The sequence below is a fragment of the Phoca vitulina genome, unplaced genomic scaffold (genome assembly GCF_004348235.1).
Source record: "Phoca vitulina isolate PV1807 unplaced genomic scaffold, GSC_HSeal_1.0 scaffold8, whole genome shotgun sequence".
NCBI classification, from domain to species: domain Eukaryota; kingdom Metazoa; phylum Chordata; class Mammalia; order Carnivora; family Phocidae; genus Phoca; species Phoca vitulina.
In genome coordinates, this window is record NW_022589711.1 from 70,933,165 (window position 1) to 70,946,141 (window position 12,977).

At 44.5% G+C, this 12,977-nt stretch overlaps 1 protein-coding gene across 1 annotated transcript in view; it reads left to right on the plus strand.

Annotated features, from left to right (window-relative positions):
- The window catches only part of SLC7A14 (solute carrier family 7 member 14), a 106,602-nt gene extending 94,071 nt beyond the window's left edge, over positions 1–12,531 (plus strand). The window contains exon 8 of the mRNA XM_032407224.1: positions 10,782–12,531. Coding sequence (XP_032263115.1) covers positions 10,782–11,104 — 323 coding nt within the window. The 3' untranslated portion in view covers positions 11,105–12,531. The remainder of the gene's footprint in view (positions 1–10,781) is intronic.
- Positions 12,532–12,977: the final 446 nt, after the last annotated feature.

The following is a 12,977-nucleotide window of genomic DNA, read 5'->3' on the forward strand; positions in this document are numbered from 1 at the left end:
ATATTTAAAAAAAAAAAATAGTGCTCAAATGAAAGGGCCAGGGTCTTCCAGCAGATTCCTCACCGCTGAAGGTTAGCCTGTGTCATCTTATAAGCATCCCGTCCCAATTTTTCACAACTCTAGGTGTCATCCTTTGTTAGACTTTTGGGGGAGTTCTTGAGAGAACCCCAGTAACTCATCAAGGTTTTAACTACTTACCTGATTTATTCACAATCTCTCTTCTCCATTTAAACATGTTTCCCCTGGAACATGTAGCTAACCAATGGAAAGATTCGACTGAAGAAGGGAGAAATATTTCAGTCACATATTTGTCAAATGACTGAAGGCATAGATGCAAAGACACAGGCATTCATTCATTCATTCCTAGAGTAGTAAAGCTGGAAGGGACCTTCAATATCCAGTACAATGTTCCCCACAGAGTGGTGACCTTTCCATCGGTAGTATTTGGGCTGATTTTAGAGAGTCTAGGAATGAATTTTTTTGAGCTTTTAAAAATATTGTATAGTTATTATACATTTTCACACATACTAGAAAAAATATATATACTCACATGAATCTGGTGATTATTTTGAAATTTAAAAAGTGAGTCAAATTAAAAGAAAAAACATCAGTCCTAGTACTGGTGCCATGATTCATAGAAATAACTAACACTTAATATAGTTCTAGCACATACTAGCCATTATGCAAGTGCTTTCCTCACATTAACGTATGTAACCCTCACAATGACCTTCATTTTACAGCTGAGGAAGCTGAGGCACTTGACTGAGATCTTGTAGCTAGAATTTGGTAGAGCCAAAATTAGAAGTCAAGTAGTGTGGGTCCAGGGATCGTGACCATAGCCACTATACGTGGTATAGAAATAATGGAAGTCGGAGAAATACCGACATCGTCTACCCCTCCCCACTTCTCCCTCTCTCAGTTTTACAGATGACAAAACTGAGCTTCCGAAAGGTTCAATAACATGCTCTAGGTCAACAGGAATAATGGCAAGCTCTTCACAAGGCTATTATTAAAACCCAGTGTCTCCACGCTCAGCTCTGCTGCTGGTACCTCCCCACCACGCTGTCCCTGAGCATCCTTCTCATTGGATCAGAATGTTTGCTATCTGTAGTTTGTGCAGATCAATGCCTGACATCAGGGCAGGCTCCACGGTGCAGAACCTCTGCACTCACACAGGGCCCCACATTTGGTCTAATGCTCTGCTGCTGCTTCCTTGAATTCTTAACAACTTTTTTTTTCTTAACGACTTTTTAACAAGAGGCTCTACAGTTTCATTTTGCACTGGGGCCCACAAATTACACCACCAGTTCTGCATCACATCTGTGGTTTCTGGAGCACCAGAGGCATTTTACAAAACCAGTAAGGTGGCGGGGATCCTTGCCTTTGGAGTCAAACAGCCCAGGTTCAAATCACAGCTCTGCCACCCCTGGGTCTTGTGACCTTGGGAAGTTCAATTACCTCCTTTGCATTTCAGTTTACTCATCTGTAAAAATGCAAATAATTCTACTAGTCTTGATCTGGTTGCCCTTTGGGGCTTAAATAAGAAAAAGGGCGCCTGGGTGGCTCAGTTGGTTAAGCATCTGACTCTTGATTTCAGCTGAGGTCATGATCTCAGGGTTGTGAGGTCAAGCCCAGCGCCAGGCTCCATGCTGGGCATGGAACCTGCTTGGGATTCTCTCCCTCGCCCTCTGCCCCTCCCCGCCAAAATTAATTAATTAATTAAAATTTAAAAAGAAAATATTGGGGAAAGTAATATGAATTCTTTCTCTCCTGCCTTTCTTTTTAAAATCTAAAATGACTCATTATTCCCCAGACTAGCTATCACATGCCAAAGTACAGCATGAACCTGTTCTGACTCAGGCTGCCCTCCCAGTTATCAGGCAGAAGAAAACTCCCAGAGAACCTTTTGTAATCTTGGTGATAGCATAAACTTCAAACTCGTTCCAGAAACGGATACTCCCTGACATGGGAGGATGTCACCCTGCAGCCTGGGGCTGGCCAGACAGAGGGCACAGGAGCTTGCTCCACAAGCACCCAGCTGCTAGCCGCTACCTGCTTTAGCATCATGGTCTTTGAAGACCGGTACATGAGTAAGCTTTGCCTAGAACAGAAATTCTCTATCTTGACTACACAGCAGAATCACCTGACAGCTTCTGAAATATTCTATGCCCAGGATCCCCCCTCAGAGATTTTCTGATTAAATGAGTCTGATGTGGCCAAGTACTGGGTATTTTTCAAAGCTCCCCAGGTAATTTTAATGAGTGGTCGGGTTTACAATGATCTAGAACCGTGGTTCTCAAAGTGTGGTCCCAGACCAGCAGCATCAATATTACATGGGAACTAGTTAGAAATGCAATTTTGAACCCCACCCCAGACCCACCAAGTCAGAATCTCTGAGAGCAATTTAGGTTTTAACAAACCCTACGGATTATTCTGATGCATGCTCAAATGTGAGAACCACAGACCTAGAGAGAAAAATAAGAAATTAGTAAGCCAGGTAGATAATTTAATTACAAAAACTCCGTTTTCCAAAAACAAATTTTTGCCCATATAAGATATATCTATCCCACAACCCCAAATTGGCTTATAAAATTTTCAATGTTCTCATAGAACAAAGATCCCACCTCTAAACTTCTGAGTCTCCAAAATGTCAGATTTTTCTTCCTAATTTCTCTATTCATAGTATAACTTTCCTGGAGAGAACAGTAGAGATATTTTTAAATGGAACTTCTTATGAAACATCAGCTACTTTTTAAAAAGATTTACATGGTTAAGCTGAGTCATAACTTGATAATCTTCTTGGGCACATTTTTTCTAACCAGCCTTCTCTAAATGAATCTTAATTACAGCATTTTTCTAACAATGTTTTGCTAAGCTTTTGACCTTCAGATGAGCACGACTCATAGAGTAAAATAAGGCACAAGTCCCAATAAGATTACTCAGCGCTTGTTTCTTTTCCTTCAGACAAGAGAAATAACACACATAGCAAATGTTTGATAATCCCAACAAAATGAGCACAGAGAAGCCTGAGTTTTCCTTTCCTCTTAGCTGATGTGGTTTTGTAAAAGAACACCTCAAGGGGTTGGGCAGTCTCAGGGAGTCTGAAACTAGCAGTGACCAATGATGACACTACTCAGTGGCACTTTCCAGCGTCTACTGTTCCCTGTGGGACTTTATTAGAAAGTAATCATCTGGTAGACCAGCTCCTGGGCTCCCTCACCCCAAGGGCTGCCATGTTCTCACCTGGAATTTTTTCAGCCCCTCTGAGAAAGCAAATTCTTGTCTATAGATTTAGAGAACAGACAGTGATTTGGCAATGAACTTCGTAAATCCTGTACTAAGACATAATTTCCAAAGAGAAGACACACCTATGGTCTTTACCTGCCCTATCATTCAGAAGTCCTTTTGGAAATGGACTCAAAGCAGCCATTGTCATGAAGGGAAGAGGAGGGAAGGAAGAGAGTTGTGAATTGGGGACAGAGATGGTGTCAAGATAAATCAACTCCTGAGGATATGTCCCATAATAAGCTTGAAATTTTCCTTGTAGGCAGAAGAGAAAACAATTGGCAATTTCATCAAATAAATCACGCTCAAATGGGCAAAAAAAAAAAAGTCATGAAGGCCAGGATGAGGATGGCAACAGGGCCAGGGCAATTCCAAGAGAGAGTGTGGAGGGGATCCCGCTACAGTCAAGGCTGCGTGCTGGGTCTGGGGCTGAGCATGGGGAAGAGGGCTGGGAGATGCCAAGGTTCTACGCCCAGCGGCAGCTGCAGTGTCGGCTCTCCTTTGAGACAAAAGAATGAAGGGAGAGGGGGCCGTGGCAGAGACAAAGGCCCTGGAGCAGGCGTGTGCAGGGTGCCTGGAACACAGAGCCCTGACGGAGTGAGCACTGGGCATCTTTCCCTCAACATTACATTTGTAAGATTCATCCATGCTGTTGCTTGTGGTTTTAGGTTGTTCATTCTCCTTGCCCGGCTAGCCTTCCACCGTGATAATAATATAATAATATAATAATAATATAATATAATATTATAATATAATAATAATAATATGCCCATGGACATTTAGCTGGCGTCTAGTCTGGGGCTGTTACAAATATGGCTGCTGTGAACATTCTTGTACATGGTTTTTGGTGGACACATGGACACATTTCCCTGGGGTTTCTGTGGAGTTAGAAGTAGAATTGCTGGCTTGGATTATTGGATTTTTTTTAATATTCCTTTACAAGATTGCATTCTGTCTCCTGGCCATTATACCCCTCCAATAAAATAAGGGTCCCCAGTTCCATTTTGCAGATGGGAACTGAGGCATAAAGTAATGTGACTTTATATTTGACCAGTGGCAGAGCCAGGGAGAGACTCTCCACCACTCCCCAACCCCCCCCCCCCCATTCAGTTCAATCGGAGACCGCTCTTCCTGGCCACACCATATTAAACAAACCTTATTGTTATTATAATCAACAGGGCTTGTGAAGGTATGTTAAAAACTAACCAGCAAAGTGGGAGTTGGTAGGGATTGCAGTGGGTGGGGAGGACACCCTCTCATGACCATCCAGTCTTCCTTTCTGCATTGGCAAATGTCTGTTTTGGAAAGCTGATCCCAGGGTAGTAAAAATAAAAAAGCCTCTGGGCATAACAAAGTGCCTCAGTTATCTGAAGAGGGCAGGGCTTCCTGCTGGAAAGTGAGCCCCAGGAAGAGGTAGCTCCACCCAGCCTGAGGTCAGCCCACCTCCTCTGGCCCTGAGCCTGTGACTGCCTACAGAGGACAGGAAGCCCCCATGGGACTCTAGAGATCTGGCAGCTTCTCCTCAGCCAGAGTTGGGGCCAGTGGGGTTAGAAACTTGCAGTTACTGTCTATCTCCAGGTCACCCGGGCTCTTTACAGAGTTGAGTTTTTGTTCACTTTCCCCCCATATGATCCAGAGACACCCCCCGCAACCCTCTACTTGGTAGGTTTGGGGTCATTTACTTAATTTGCACAGATGGATCCACACAAGGAGAGTAAATGGGTGTATTGCCCACTGATGCTCAGGTGTCCCAGCATCTGAAAGCAAGCCTGGCATTTCTAAACCTTCCCTGGAGACGCCTGGGTGGGCTGGGAACAGCCATCAGTTTAGACTCAAGAGATGTGAGTTCCAGCACCATTTCAACCACTGATTTATTAAACAGGTTTTAACCTCTCCGGGATGATGGACGAGAAAGTACTTTTTTACAAAGGGTTTTACGATCACAAAGTGTTCTTCTACATAAAGAAAGCCCATTAAATCGCCAAAGGCATGATTCTTCATCTTTTCTAGCCTGAACCTCTCTTGGGCACATTCTCCATCAGGGAATTTCTGTCTGGAAGAAAAGCCGATGCCTCCTTTCAAATATTTCCCTTCGCTGCAAACAGCCCTTCTCAGGACTCATTGCCATTACCTTTGAGCAGGGCTGGCATTCAGCCCGTGTGCCCGGGTACAGCCATGTCTGTTTTTAAAATACTGAAACACTTGTCCCACATCGGGCTCCCTGCTCAGCGGGGAGTCTGCTTCTCCCTCTGATCCTCCCCCTCTCATGCTCTCTGTCTCCCATTCTCTCTCAGATAAATAAATAAAATCTTTAAAAATAAATAAATAAATAAATAAAATAAAATACTGAAACACTTCTGTGCCTACTGCTAACTAGGTGCTGCCCTGAGTGTCTCCTCTCCCTAAGATCCAACAACTCAAAAAAAAATAAAATAAAATAACTCCAGCCCAGCAGGAGGGTCTCCGAGGCCCTGCTGCAACACAAAAGCTAATTCCCTTCTGATTTTTAACACCACACCTGCCTTTCATGTATTACAGCTTGAAGATGTATAACTACAATGCAATGGATCTAAGTTTTTAAGGAACAGCAGGATTACATATGCAAATATCAATTAGCCATCTCATTGTTGAGGCTTGGTTCCAAATGACTTCTGGCTTATGCTGAAAGCAAATCCTCTCTCAAAAGATAAAACTTTGCCATCTGTAAGGGTTTACAAAAGAATACGATGCCAGTCCCAGTGACAAATAACAGCGCCCCAAAACTATATCAAGCAGTAATAGCATCATTGGAGTGAGTCTATAGTCTCATAAGGTGTAGAGTTTTTCCCCACATGCTTAATCATTCAGGGCAATTTTAATACTTCTGGATATCAGATGATATTAAGGAATTATTATCATTTTTTAGATGTGATAATGATACTAAGTTAAGTTTTTTTAAGTCTATTTGAAAGATACATAATTATTTACAGATGAAGCATAGGATGGAAGGGATTTGTTTCAAAATAATCTAAAGAGAAGGGCTCAGGAGGGTGGGTGTCAGGAGGGAGCTAGTGATGAGTATACGGGGTGCTTTATACTATTCTCTCTGCTTTGGTATATGTTCAGAATTCTTCAAACTAAAAAGCTAAGCAAATTTGTTTTCTATCGGTCTATACCCCCTGGCCACCCCTGGTAGGGGAGATACACCCTGGATCAGGACATGGAGAGCCCCTGAAGGATTCACAGTCCCACCACTAACCGTGTTGCTGTAGAAAATCTCTTATTTTGTCCTGTGCCCCAGTTCCCTGTCTGTGAGATACACGTAATCCTAACCTTCCCACTCCCTGGCCCTCCACACACACGCGCGCGCACTCTCGCACACACGCGCGCCCTCTCACGCGCGCGCTCTCACACACACGCGCACACTCTCACACACACATTCCCAAACAGGCTACGAGGAATCTAAACAATCACATGTATAACATTTTGAACTCCTTGGGAAAAAGGTACAACATAAATAATGCATCATTAGGACCTCAGCACCCAAAAGTGTTGTGTGAAGTTCCGTTTAGATGATTCAGAATTCCCAGAATCCCCACAGATTTTTCAGAAACTACCTCATGCTTAGTTTTCTAAGCCAGCTGAAAAAAAGGAGCAGAAACAAAAAACACCCTGCTCCTACACAGGAGGCTTTTAGCAGCTCTGTTTACTCCCCGACACAAAGCCTTTGTTTATGTGTGACAGATGGTACTACATGCTTCTCTGCTCTCTCTACCTCCCTTCTCCCCTCCCTCCCTCACTTCATTTGATCCCCTCTGTTTCTTTGTCCCCCTCTTTTTTTCCTTTTCTCCAATCCTTGGTGCCTTACACCACTCTCCTTGAACTTACTCAAGGGCCAGCAAGAAGGGTCAGACAGAACGCCAGACCTTTGCCTGGGCTGACCGTTTATTCCATTAGGCTGCATGCACACAGTCACTTCTTGGTTCAGAGCACTTATATTCGAAATATATATATTTTTAAATTTATTTATTTGAGAGAGAGAGAGAGCATGGTGGGGAGGGGCAGAGGGAGAGAGAGTTTAAGCGGATCTGGGCTGAACATGGAGCCCAACGTGGGGCTCCATCCTACGACCCCGAGATCATGACCTGAGCCGAAACCAAGAGTCGGACGCTCAACAGACTGCGCCATCCAGGCACCCCGAAATATATTTTTGAAGACAAAATAACACACCTTTGAAATGATAAGGGGCTCAGAGCAAATATTAAAAGGCCCATAAATATTTACATGGCAGATTTCCATGGGTTGCTTTCTCAAAGTAATCGTAATCAATGCATTCATGCGCACACATGTTCCTTCAGACACAGTCATTCCCAAAGAACAAATAACCTCTTACTCAATACATACTGTGATAAGCATAGTCTCTAAACCAGCCTGCGGGGGGCAGCTGTGAAGGACTGGGCATACAAGAGTCCTCTCTCTATCCATATGGAATGCTGTTTCTGCCCTCGGCCCATTTCCCAATCTGTTTCTTTTTTTGTAAAATGAAGGTACTCAAACAGATCTATAGACTCTTTCCAGCTCTAAATATTTGGATTCTATGAGGCTCTTAGAGAATGTCCATAAATCAGTCTACCTGACGCCACCACACCGGGTGGGGGCAGGGGAAGGTCTGTCAGAACGGATGTCAAACCAGTGCTTGAATGATGAGCGGTGTGATGGCAGAACATAGAGCTTAGGAGCAAAGGGAAAAGGAAAAGAAATGGTATTAAGTTCAGTAGGGAAATAACTCATTTTTAAATAGGGTCTGAGAAGGGGATCAGATGGAAAGAATTGATAATAATAGAGACCAAGCAGGAATAGGAGGCAAGATTTGACACCTGCCTCAATGTCTAAGAAAAGATAGCAAAAAAGCAAAAATGGGCAAAAAGAGCTGCGTGCCTGTTGATCCCACCTGGTCTCCTGAAATTTATTCTCAGGTCTCAAACATGCTTCCAACGGAGGCATTCTCCAAGAAGTAGCATGCTGGCCGTTTTGGAAGGGGCCTTAACTTGGTGCCTTGTCCTACACAAGGGTAATAACCATCCCCCCATGGCTACTCCCCCTCACCCCCACCCCCAACAAGAAAGAGTGAAGATCTGTGTTCAGAAAACTGAAGTCGCTATTTGAGAGTAGCTACATCTGCAAATGATTAACTCCAGGATTTATTACCAATTAGGACTATAAATCTCTGCTTACTTTGGCTCCTGGCAAGTTGATTTCACTGGGGGATTGGGCAGGGGGTGAGGAGAAAGTCATTTAAAACAAAGAGGGAGAAATCCAAGTTTAAAAAAGACCCACTTCAAATTCAAAAGGAGCAGGATTTCTCAAGCACCAAAGAGGAAAACAGAACTTGACCTTGTGGTTCTAAGCAAACAGCTGTGCAGATGCCTGCAGGGTTAGCAAAGTCAAATGGACTAGTGCCACTCAGAAGAGGGGTGTCTGGGCTCTGGAAGGGGGTTGCATAACTGAGTGGCATCTGGTGGCCAAGCCCTAATATGGCTGGTGTTGGCAATGGAGTACGTGCTCAGGAGCTTAATGCTCCTGATCTAAGGGATTCCCGGTCTTGGCTGACCATTGGACTCACCTGTGAAGCTTTAAAACATACTTATGCTTCGATCACACTGCAGACCAATTAAATCAGAATCTCTAGGGGTGGGGCTTGGGTTTAAGGGCGGTTCAGAAACTCCCCAAGAGACCTTCCAGCTGAAGCCAGGGTTGAAAGCCACTGCTTATCTCATTTCATCTTAATGGCAACCCCATGTTATAGGTACAGTGACTATCATGAAGAGAAAACTGAGGCACAAAGAAGCTAAATAACTGGTGCAGGGTTACATGGCTAATAGTGATGGAAGCAGGATTTGAACCCAGGGTTCACACTCTTAATCACCGTGCCCTATGACCCCCCAAGGCAATGGTTCTCAGCTATTCCAAACACTGAGCCTTCATGAGCTTTTCAAGATAGAAAATGGGGGTTCTCAAACTATTTTTTAATATTTATTTATTTATTTTGAGAGAGAGAGAAAGAGCATGAACAAGGGGACAGAGGGAGAGAGAATCCCAAGCCAACTCCGTGCTGAGCAGACCTTGAGATCACAGCCTGAGCCGAAACCAAGAGTTGGATGCTTAACCGACTGCACAACCCAAGGCCCCTCAAACTATTTCTATATGTAATTTCAAAAAAATTATAATAGAAATGAAACATTAGCCCTTGTTAATGCTCCATATTAACTAGGAAACAAGTTTCTTCCCTTTGCTTGGAATGACATCAACTAAGGAGGTTGCGCTGGAAATTTCATGCTCATCAGAGTTCTCATTCATTCGTTCAACAAACATTAAGTGCCAGTTTTCTGCAGTCTCTAAAATAGAACCACCCTGGGGCGCCTGGGTGGCTCAGTCGTTAAGCGTCTGCCTTCGGCTCAGGTCATGATCCCAGGGTCCTGGGATCGAGCCCCGCATCAGGCTCCCTGCTCAGCGGGAAGCCTGCTTCTCCCTCTCCCACTCCCCCTGCTTGTGTTCCCTCTCTCGCTATGTCTCTCTCTGTCAAATAAATAAAACCTTTTTTTAAAATAAATAAATAAATAAAAATTTAAAAAAATAAAATAGAACCACCCTGTGCAGATAATCACACAGTAAACGTTCTAAGGGCCGTAACAGCGGCAGGCACCAGACACTCTGAGAGCCCACAGAAGAAAGTGAACAGCTCTGAGTAGCAGTAATATAATACTCCTTCGGTGAGTGAAAAATGGCAAAGTAAACAATAGGGCAATATATACGCATTGCTCAGTGGTGAAATAAAAGATGGCATCCCTAATTGGGGGTGTGGGATAATAAAATGCTGCAAGAAGGTTGGGGACCCACTGTGGGTGATCCGCAGATATTTAAGCCAGGGCGGAAAATGCAAATTCCTGGTTGGCACCTACAGGAGTGTAGTGAACAGGGAGGTGGGGATAGAGGTGACTAGAGAGCCCATATTCTACCTAAAGAGGCAGCCAGGGCTCACCTCCAGCCAAAACTGCCATATAGGAATGTGGGAGTAGTGTCGTGAGACCTGACGTTTTTAGGGGAAGCTGTAAATATGGGTTGCTTAATGCAAGATATCCCAAATTTTTTTAAAGATTTTATTTATTTATTTGAGAGAGAGAAAGTGAGCAAGCGAGCGAGAGAGCACAAGAGAATTAGGGTCAGAGGGAGAAGCAGGTTCCCTGCTGAGCAGGGAGCCAGACATGGGACTCGATCCTGAAAGCCCAGGATCATGACCTGAGCTGAAGGCAGTCACTTAACCAACTGAGCCACCCAGGCGCCCCAGATATCCCAATTTTTAAATGACATCTAATTCGAGTCTTTTCCGCACACGATGTAGACCAAAGAAAACATATCTACCGCCAGCCCTGCTTTCACCATTGAGTATCTCCCGGCTAGTCCCATGGATCCCAGAGCAACTGCTTATTCGCCTGTGCCTTTCCCCCCCACCGCTGCAGGTATGCTCATTTATTTCGGGTACGGCATCTGGAACAGCACCCTGGAAATCAGCGCTCGAGAAGAAGCCCTGCACCAAAGCACATACCAGCGCTACGACGTGGATGACCCTTTCTCGGTGGAGGAGGGTTTCTCCTACGCCACGGAAGGCGAGAGCCAGGAGAACTGGGGCGGGCCCACCGAGGACAAAGGCTTCTATTACCAGCAGATGTCAGATGCTAAGGCCAACACCCGGACAAGTAGCAAAGCGAAGAGCAAAAGCAAACACAGACAGAACTCAGAGGCCCTGATCGCAAATGATGAGTTAGATTACTCTCCTGAGTAGGAGTAAACACACAAGAAATGTGTAGAAACGGTGGCGATTTCTTTTCAGTAACCTAACCTGTGGGCTAGAGGGTGAAAACATTTTTGGCTCTCATTTCAAAAGTCCAGCCTTCCCCCAGAGTCAGTCCCCAGTCATAGCCTGTCATTTGCTACTTTTGTTCTTCAGGATAGTTCTGTCGAAGGGTTTCACCTGGGTTTCATCACTGATCCCCTTGTAAAAAAAATAAATAAATAAATAAACCAGAGGCTGCAAGAAATTCTATCGTAGGTGCAACCATCAGAGCTGATGGCAGCAAATGTTTCCTAGGCCTTTGCTTTGCTGGTTGAATCATTTGCTTCTTACGGAGGCAAGGGGCCTCACTTCTTGAGCCACACTGAGGCCACAGCTCCTCCTGGAGATGCGCCAAAGCAGGTGGGTGTGGGCACCAGGCAGCATTTCCACCACCGGGATCACCCGGGCGAAGATCCTCCGAGCACGCCCTGCTGAGAGCTGCTCCCCGAGGATGTGTGCAGGTGGACACTGGCACTTCCTCAGCAAGCAACACTGGGTCCTGAAATCTCACAAAAACGAATTCATGGAGAAGACGCATGCTTCTTCTTATTCACCAAGGTTCTCACAGTCTCCAAACTCTAACTTTAGGATCCAGCAAAGGTTAGGGACTCTCAGACCATTTCCCCAGAGGTTTCAGAGTTACCATAAAGCAGTCTTGCTTATTGCTACTTCAATGCCCAGAAAAAAAAAAATTAGCCATCTCTTGCCGTGAAGGCCAGAAGGGCGTTGGCAGAAATTAACTCTCGGTCGTACCTTTTCTTCGACCAGCCTCTAAGCTCCTGCTAATATAATGAAAGGGGGCATAGTTGGAGCATGATTTCATGGCGTTAATATGCCTTGAAGAAGGAGGCCGCTTGTTTTCTAATCAGATAAAAATCTTTACAAGGAGACATGACCCAGCCACTGAGATCACATTGCAAATTCTATTTCAGATTTCCAAAATTACAAATTGTGTTGTTTGTTGAGATTTGCCACCACTTGAGCGGTGGGGGCCCCTCTGAAAACAAAACTGTTGAAGCTCAGCTACTTAGGTAACGGCATTCCTAGAGATCACATTTCACTTCTGAACCTTACTCCTCCCGAGTAGCTCGCTTTTAGATACATATTTTGTCTGTTATTTCCCAGAGCAGGTTTACTGAAGCCCAGAGAGATACCTACCTGGTAAGGTCTACATCAGGCCCTAATGGGGACTCTTAAAGGAATTTTCTCAGAAATAACCTAGAGGAGAGAATGTGCGGCAGGAAAAAACACATGGTCTATCAGTTTTACTCTTGGGTCCCCAGGATTCCCTCGGCTGCCCTGAGATGTGCATGTGTGAACGTGAAGGCACAGTTTCGATCAAGCTACAGTCTTTGTGGGGCTTCCTGAAAGGGGGGCAAAATAGCAAATTTCTCGCCCTCTCTCTCCCAGATCTAGCATTATGCCAAAAGTTTTCCAAAATACATCAACTAATGTAAAGCTATCCTTTGTTAAAAGGTTGAGGTTCGTACCATCTTGGCATGCCTTAGGATTGCAGAGAAGAGGCAAAAGTCCATTTTTTCACTCAGTGAACACTGAGACTGTACCAAGTGCTAAGCAATGGGAATAGAACGAAGTGTAACATTACGCCCTTGGGAGCTCCCAGGGCAGGGAATGAGCAGCACTGGCCCCTGACAAATGCAGATAAAACCACCAAGCCTGACAAGTCTTCCTGGTTGATGCTCTGGGCTTTAATATAGAATAAAATAAAAGGTTAATTGAAGATAGTTTTTTTTTTTAAACATGATTTTAGGTAAATTGCATATCTCACCCAGGGCCAATGAATGCCAGTAAATTCAAGCAA